Source organism: Parasteatoda tepidariorum, chromosome 9, assembly GCF_982258835.1.
Source record: "Parasteatoda tepidariorum strain Cologne lab strain chromosome 9, Ptep-v5.0, whole genome shotgun sequence".
Taxonomy (NCBI): Eukaryota; Metazoa; Arthropoda; class Arachnida; order Araneae; family Theridiidae; genus Parasteatoda; species Parasteatoda tepidariorum.
Window position 1 is genome coordinate 101,004,888 of NC_141763.1, and position 9,289 is coordinate 101,014,176.

At 33.6% G+C, this 9,289-nt stretch overlaps 1 protein-coding gene across 1 annotated transcript; it reads left to right on the top strand.

Moving 5' to 3' along the window:
- The first annotated feature begins 2,589 nt into the window (after nt 1–2,589).
- LOC147805169 (uncharacterized) lies at nt 2,590–8,880 on the top strand. The gene is made up of 5 exons (XM_087151550.1): nt 2,590–2,853; nt 5,172–7,033; nt 7,136–7,650; nt 7,764–8,464; nt 8,869–8,880. Exons 1-5 carry the CDS (start codon nt 2,590–2,592, stop codon nt 8,878–8,880), a joined length of 3,354 nt encoding a protein of 1,117 aa, XP_087007676.1.
- Nucleotides 8,881–9,289: the final 409 nt, after the last annotated feature.

Below are 9,289 nucleotides of genomic sequence, written 5' to 3' on the forward strand. Positions count from 1 at the left end.
TGTGGTGGCTCAGGAGATAGAGCGTTCTCCTTTCAATGGGGTGAACCAGGTTCGACTCCCAGCATGGATGGTCGATTCGAATTTCGTACCCGGTTTGCACCGACCACTGTGCAGATGTAAAATATCCTCATTGGTAGACAGATCATGGGTTAGAGTCCCTTTGCCGTTGGGTTTCACCGTGGGAGGGTTTCGTGGTCTTCCTCAGCATGTAACTCAAACGCTGGTTAGTTCCATCAAAAAGTCCTCCAGATAGGCAAAGTTTTTCCCAATACTTGAAATGAGTTCTCTTGTCTTCTAAATTGAGCTCAAAATTACAAAGCTACGGAAATGAACATTATTGGCAGTCGTAAACCCAAAATTGGGTTGGCTGTTCAACGATGGTTATAAAATAAAATAGTATGTAATAATATTAATTTTTTTTCATAGCAATAGCGTGATTTTCCTGCAATAATCAGGATTATCGTTCAAAATTTTTGAATCCCATTGAGTCGGAAGTTTTGCTGACCTTGCGTCTCAATTTATAAATTTGAGTTTAGAAGGGGGAAAAAATTAACTTTATTAAGTGTAACAGCACATTCTGAGCTTATATACATATTTAATTGTAAAAACATAATGTTCATTGAAGTAACACATAGATGTTTATATTACACATTCTAAATTTTATTTTTATTGTTTTGATATTTCTATAAATTCTTTTATATAATCTTGTGATTAACATTATAGGCATTTGATTTTATGGATGGTATACGAAGAAACAGTTCATAATAGGGAAGCGCCCCTAGTTTTGTACGATGTTGTTTCCAGTCATGGTTTCCAATGCAATTCGTAATCTTCATGATGTGCCCTATCTCCCCCTAAAAGTTCACCTTGATTCAGATTCACCTTGAGTTTGAGTTAGGACGAACAAAGATTTATGACTAATTACTAAACGCATTCAAGCCTGATATTTCTAGATATTTCATAATTTAGATAAATACAGATCAGAAAAAAACAATGATATTTTGATATTGATTATTTTAGGTTAGAAACAAAATTGAGAAAAAGACGAGGTCAGCAGATAGTTTACAATATCACCTATAGATGGCAGCAGCAAACTTTAAAAATCAAATCTTCTTGCGAGGAAAAAAAAAAGAAATTTTTTAAATATTTTTTTATTTTATTTTGTTGATTCCTTTAGAACTAATTTTATATTTGTACGTATTTAGAATAGATAAAGCATAAATATCATAATCCGTTCAAAAATAGAATGTAATTGAAAACTTAAATGTGTGAAATAAAACTAAACAAGTTTAATTTTCAAATGATTTAATTTGTAATTTTTCAGATTTTATTTTGACTTTGATGTTTTGTTATATTCTTTCATTTATTTCACAAGTCTTAAGATAAATTAAAAACTAAGTTTAGTTAGTTGTGATGTATTGTTTTGGTTTTTAGAGAAATTTTCTAGCGCCTAAGTCGCTATTTTAAAATACATTTTTTATTCAAAACGTTAAATACGTTTCGTTAATGTTCATTTATTTTTCTTCCTTTTTTTCAGCGTAAAAACCTACTTTACACAAACAAGATCTATTTCACTATTATGTAAAAACTTTTTTCTTCCATCCTCTTTTCTTGGCACAAATTTTTCTTTTCTATTTTTTAAATTATTAATTTTTAAATTTTATGTTTCGACCTATCTTTAGACAAAATATTTCTGAGATGATGAACTTCATCGACAAGAGTTTTGAATTTCCCAAACTTCAATTTTTCAAAAAAATATATGAAAAGAAGACAGTTCTCTTAAGCATTCTAAAAGAAACTGATTTTCTGATGAAGTATTTAAATGATTTTCTTTTTAATTATGCTAAAAATACAGTATTAAAAAAAAAGTTTTGATAATCGATTTAGGTTCTCACATAAGCTCCCTGAGCGAAAGTTATGTTTCTATGCGCATATTTATAAACACAGTGTCGACCATTTTATGCGATCGTGATAAGTTTTTGATTAAATAAATAAGTCCATTAAATCTGGTATCTACTTTGCGTAAGAAATTAGATAGTATTTTCCCTGATTTTTTCATCAAGTACAATTATGCAATAAAATTCTTTAAAGAAAATTTATGTAAATAAATTGGATTTAATTTTAAAGGAGAAATATTAATCTTAATTAAAGTAAAGGAAACCATTTTAATTCAAATTTAATTTTAATAAGTTTATAGCTACGCAAATCAAATTTAAATCTCATCTCTTTTTTGATTCCTGATTGCTAGTAAAAGTGAAAGAAAACTTGTGCTGCTTTATCTTTTGAAAACGGCTCTTAGTATGATAACACCCAATAACTTGTGTTAAGAATTGCCACGAGGCGGCGCTCATATCATATAACACATTATTGTTCAGTTGCCATTCAACTCTAGAACAGAGAACATCTCCTGTTACTCAAAATGATCTTGTCAATTTTATGTTATTAAGTTTGTAAATAAATGTTTATGTTTGTTACAGTCCGCTACTTAATAGCTCAATATATCACGAACACTAAACAAAAAGTGGTCATCGCCGAGCACGAAGACAAACCGAACGCTTGTGGAAATTGAGTACGAAATCGAAACGAACAATGGCTTTGGAGCAAATAACAGTATTTAACCGAAAACGGGGTTATATACGAGGACAATTGACAAGGATTGAAAATGCACTTCAGCCAAATACTGATTTACCTGTGGACAATACGGACATCACTCAAAAATTATCAACTTTGGATAAACTTAGAACAAAGTTAGAGGATCTACGCAGCGAATGCTATTCTACTTTGTCGGATGAGGATTTGCCAGATTTTGAAGAAAGTTTAGATGGGCTGCAAATTGACCTCGAAACATGCGAGGTAAGCTTTCAAAAACTTTTAAATCCAAATTCTAATCCAAATGAAAATAGTTCGTCCTCTGGTAACTGTAAACTAAAATTACCGTCAATTAATCTTCCCGAATTTTCAGGTTTATATGTTGAATGGTTGTCATTCAAAACGCAATTTATGTCTTTAATTGACGATAACAAACAGTTGTCAGAACAACAAAAATTGTTTTACCTTCAGTCGGCACTTAAGGGTAACGCTAAACAATTAATTACTGTAAATGATACGTACAACAGTTTATTCGAAGCATTGAAAAAACGATTTGAAAATACACGGTTGCTAATTATGAGTCATATTGGTGAAATATTTAATTTTTCTAAAGTTAAATGTGAATCTGCGTCTAGTTTAAGACAGATGCTCGATAAAATTGAAAGTAATTTGCGATCATTAAAACAACTAGAATTAGAAACGAACCCTCTTTGCGAAGCAATATTAATTTATATAATTATTCAAAGAATTGATATTGACTCACGTAAATTATACGAAATGGAATTGGGTTCGGAATTACCGAGTTGGGAAAAATTTACGGAATTCTTAACTAAAAGATGTCAAGCACTAGAAAATGTAAACAGAAATTCAGGCGAATTTAAACGGGAACCAACCCCGAAATTCAAAACTCTAATGGTGAAAAACGAAAACAAAAATAATTGTTTATTAGGATGCATGGAATCTCACCCTATTTTCAGATGTAAAAAGTTTATCGATTCTAACGCAGATGATAGATTAAAATGTGTTGTAAGGAATAAATTATGCTTTAATTGTCTCGGATTTCACACAATGTCTAAATGTAAGAAAATTCATTTAAAATGTAAATCTTGTAACAAGAATCATAGTACAATGTTACACGGAGCGAACTTTTTCTTCGATAGACAAAATCAAAACAAAAATACGGGTGTGGCGCCAATGAGCGGGGAAGAAAGAAATAATTCAGTTTCGGAACAAGAAGTTACGCAATCACAAATGCAAAATGAAATTAATAACAAACCGCAAGAGGCACCATGTTTATATTCTTTTAATGTAAATAAAAACGTTCTTCTTTCTACAGTGAAAGTTAAAATATTGCAATCGAACGGAAAATATTTGCATTTGACAGGGCTATGCGATTCTGGAAGTATGAAATCTCTTATTACTGAAGAGGCAGCTAATTTATTGGGTTTAAAAAGATCCCGTTGTAGGTCAAATTTAATTGGATTAAAAAATACAGTATTTCCGATCACTGAGAAGATTTATTCACGTATAAGTAATGATGAGGAATCATATAATAAGGAACTCGAATTGTTAATTTTGCCAGAAATAGCCGGAAATGTTCCTTCGGAAGAAATAAATATTTCTAATTTGAATCTACCCGAAAACGTAAAGTACGCTAATCCTAAATTTTATTTACCGCAAAAAATATCGATTCTTTTAGGAGGAGACGTATTTTATGAATTGATAAAAGGAAATCAAATTCGATTAACCCTTTCGCGACGCAAAGCGCGAAAGCGCGCTTACCTCTGAGGCCGGCAGTCTCTCTAGCGTGTGTCTCCCCAGGGCCGGAGTGTTTTTTGATGTTAAGCCTAATTCCATGAATTTACCGAAATATCAGCGCGTTGTTTAATATTGTTCTATAGAGTATTTAAGTGACATATGCTTTATATATATTTCTATGGATACTTTATTTACTTAAGTTATTTCTTGTTTAAATGTAATATAAATATTAATAAGTTTAAATATTTTGCATAATTTCCTCTATTTCCAGCTCAGTTAAAAATTTTCGACGCTTCGACATTCTAACGGTAAAAAGAAAAAAAATTCAAGCCTACAAGATCTAATTATCCACTAAAAACTAATCCGAAAATCGAAAGTAGCGAGAGATAAAAAAAACTCCCTTACTTACTGTAAATAAATATCACGTGCTAATTTAAAGAGCCCTCATAAAACATTCCCCTCTCCACTCCTTCCCCTAAAAACCACGTGAATGTACTTTCATCTTGAGTAGAAGGTCAAATCAACATGTATCTGAAACCATATGGACATACAATGCCATCTTTTGGAAGAAATTTCATTTTTTAAAACGTTCCGAAACGCTGGCACAAATAAGTGACGGTCGGGGGTGAACGAGAAAACTCTCTGACACGCGGGTGTGTCGGCCGGGAAGTGAGCGCGTTTCTTGCTGTCACATATATGTGACAGTCGGCTCGAAAGGGTTAAGGGGTAATTCTATTATTTTAATTGAAACAGTTTTCGGGTGGATGGTTACAGGTTCGATCCCCTCTACACACCCACATGATTCCAAATGTTATTTCATACAGGACAATGTTCATGAAGGGTTAAATAAATTTTGGGAATTAGAGTCAATTGGGATAGTTCCAAATGATAATACAGATGAGGAAAGTACTGCTTTAGCTCTCTTTAAAAATTCTGTAGATTACAAAGAAGGGAGGTATCAAGTTGGGCTACCATGGAAACATGATTTTAGGGAATTAAACGATAACTTAACTGTAGCCAGAGGACGGCTAGATCATTTGATTAGAAAATTTGAGAGACGCTCAGAACTGTATGAAGATTATCGTGAAATTCTGAAAGACTATGAAAATCAAGGCATCATAGAGAAGGTCCCAAAAGACAAAGTACAAACAGATAAACCGCTATTTTATCTACCATTTTCCATGGTTTACAGAGAATCAGTCAGTTCTAGTAAACGAATAGTTTTTGATGCCAGCTCACATGAAGAAGGTGAACTTTCCTTAAATGACTGTTTATACGCAGGACTTAGCCTAAATCCCCTGATATTTAACATGCTCATATTTTTTCGTTTGAATGCTGTGGTGATCTTAGCAGATATCGAAAAAGCGTTCCTTCAAATATCGTTGAATGAGACAGATCGAAATGCAGTGAGATTTCTTTTTCCAAGTTCGAACCCGGCCATAAGTGAGCAGTATGACATAAATATTTTTAGATTTTGCAGAGTTCTTTTTGGTGTCAACGCCAGTCCCTTCTTGCTTTCTGCCACAATTAAGGAACATATCAAAAAATATCAAGAGTTGCATCCCGCTACGACGAGTATGCTCAATGAATGTCTATATGTCGACGACTTCATAGGAGCTCTCGACGACGTGAAATCTGCCTTTCAGATGTCGGACGAAGCCAAGAAAATTATGGCAGAAGCAAGCATGAATCTGTGTAAATGGAGTTCAAACAGCAAGGAACTGGTACAATTATGGAAAGATTGCGGGTTCGAAACCCACCCCATTCATTCGAAAGCCAATCCTGCTGCCAATTTACACAAAGTTCTAGGACTGCCATGGCATGTGCATGAAGACTACATCTCTGTAGATCTGAAAGACTTGCTTAAATTCGATGGAAAAGAAAGCATTACTAAAAGAATTGTTTTAAGAACTATCGGAAAACTGTTCGACATATTGGGTTTTCTTAGTCCGTACACAATAAGACTCAAGTGTTTACTCCAAGACTTGTGGCTTAGAAAGTGTCCGTGGGATACGGAACTTCCACCAGACATTCGCCAACAATTTATTCAGTGGAGGTCTGAGTTGTCTGTCGTTTCTAAATTACAAGTTCCTAGAATGATTCTAGACTCCAGTCTAGATGATGCCAAGGTACTTCAAATTCATGTATTTTCGGATGCCAGCCAAAGAGCATACGGAACAGCAGTGTACCTAAGAGTGAAGTACAGTGACAAAATCACAGTTAATCTTATCGCATCAAAGAGTCGCGTTGCCCCATTAAAGAAACTGACTCTTCCAAAACTAGAACTAATGGGTGCATTACTTGCAACCAGACTCGCAAAAGAAATAGAACAGATTGTAAAACGAAAAGGATCCCCAACAGTTCATTTTTGGACATATTCCCAGATCGCATTGTTCTGGATCAAAGGACCTCATCATAAATGGAAACAGTTTGTTTCCAATCGAGTAAAAGAGATTCAAGCCCTTAGCAATCTTGAATCTTGGTCACACGTTCCCGGTAAACTTAACATTGCTGACATTCTTACGAGAGGAGTTAGTGCAGAAGTTCTTCTGAAAAATGAGGCCTGGTGGTCAGGTCCCGAGTTTTTAAGAAAAGATGAGATTTCAGTGTTTGAGTGCTCTAATTCCATTGCTGAAAACTCTTACCTTTCAGAGTTAAAAAAAGGTTCCTCTGTTGAAGAGGATATGTGTTTTGCTTTAACTAATCAAAATGTTATGTTTTATAATTACCTACTTAAAATTACCAATAATTTTTCTAAACTTGTTCGTATAGTTTCATATATTTTTAGATTTATCTATAACTGTAAAAATCCAAAGAACAAGGCAGGTAGGTATTTAAATTCTGAAGAATTGAACAAATCCGAAACTTTTCTCTTAAAATTTGCCCAAAGTGAATATTTAGAAGAATTGAATGCTTTAATGAAAGGTGAGAATGTGAAAGGTAAAAGTAAATTGTCTTCTCTTAATTGTTTTATTGATAAAAAGGGTCTTATACGTGTTGGAGGTCGAATTGTAAATTCAAGTGTTAATGATTATACTAAACATCCAATTGTCCTTCCAGCGAAACATCCCTTAACCTATATGATTGTACATTATTTTCATTTGAAATATTTACATGTCGGAGCACAAACTTTATTGTACTTAATACGTCAAAAATATTGGCCTGTGAACGGCAGAAATTTGTGCAGGTTGGTAATACACAATTGTGTTACGTGCACAAAAAACAAACCAGTTTTAGAGCAACAATTAATGGGTCAGTTACCTAAAGAACGAATCGAACCTTCTCCTCCATTTACCATAACAGGTATTGATTTTGTGGACCATTTTATATAAAATTTAAAGGACAAAGGAAAGGTGTTTTAAATAAGATATATGTTGCAATTTATGTATGTTTCTGTACTAAATCAATACATTTAGATTTTGTAAGTGACTTAACATCAACAGGGTTTATAGCTAGCTTGAAAAGATTTTTTTCTAGAAGAGGTAAGGCCTCTAAAATTTTCACTGACAATGGACGAAATTTCGTGGGTGCAGACGCTGAACTGAAACGGCTTTTCAAAATTATTAATTCACCAGATGAACCTTTGGCTCAATATTTTGCCGAGGAAAAAATTGATTGGCATTATAACCCCCCAAGATCACCAAATTTTGGAGGATTATATGAAGCCGGCGTTAAATCTTTTAAATTCCACCTAAAACGGATAGCGGGAAACTCCAATTTTACTTTGGAAGAATTCATTACAGTTTTAGCAGAGATTGAAGGAGTATTAAACTCCAGGCCATTGACTCCATTGTCAGCTGATTTCGAAAACTTTGATACCCTAACACCTGGGCATTTTCTTATTGGGAGACCCATCACTTCCATTACAGAACCCCAACTTGCAGATATCAATGAAAATAGACTCAGTAAATGGGAAAAGATTTCTAAAATTTCTCAAAAAATTTGGAGACTTTGGAAGAGAGATTATTTAAGTAATCTCCAAGAACGCCACAAATGGCAGTTCAGTAAAGATAATGTTAAAATTGGAACTTTAGTGTTGGTGAAAGAAGAGAATTTGCCAGCAACTAAATGGTTAACAGGAAGAATTGAGGAAATATTTAAGGGAAGTGATGGGAAGGTAAGAGTTGTAAATATACGTTTGCCACAAGGCAATATACTTAAAAGATCAGTACGCAACATTTGTATTTTACCTATATATTAATTCTTGTGTTAAAATTTTCATTATAATTGTAAAGTTGAAATTGAGATTACTTTTATATATATTTGATGTTTTGTATGAATATTGTCAATTTTTCATTTTATTTTATTATGTAATAAGCATTGTAATTAATAATGATTGGATTTAAACATCCAATCGGCGGGGAGTGTTAAGAATTGCCACGAGGCGGCGCTCATATCATATAACACATTATTGTTCAGTTGCCATTCAACTCTAGAACAGAGAACATCTCCTGTTACTCAAAATGATCTTGTCAATTTTATGTTATTAAGTTTGTAAATAAATGTTTATGTTTGTTACAGTCCGCTACTTAATAGCTCAATATATCACGAACACTAAACAACTTGGTACACCATTTGTAACAGCAGTCAATTGAAAGTTAAGTATCTCTTATTTTTTTTCCAAGGTGCTCACATGCACCTAAATCCTGCGAAAACCTTCCACGGTTAGCCTGACTGTCAGGTGAGGTGATTCTAAGCCATTATTGTTCCACCAATGAAGATATTTTACATCAGCACTGTGGTCGGTGCAGGCTGGGAAAGGAAATCGTGTCGTCTTACTGGGATTTGAACCTGGGTTACCTCATTGGCACTCTTTCCCCTGAACAAACAACGGCTAATAATAATTTTATTTCATAACGCAGTTAAGATTACCAGTGTTCAACTCTGTAGACTTGTAATTTTGAGCCCTATCCAGAAGACAAGAGAATTCCTGGATCAAGCA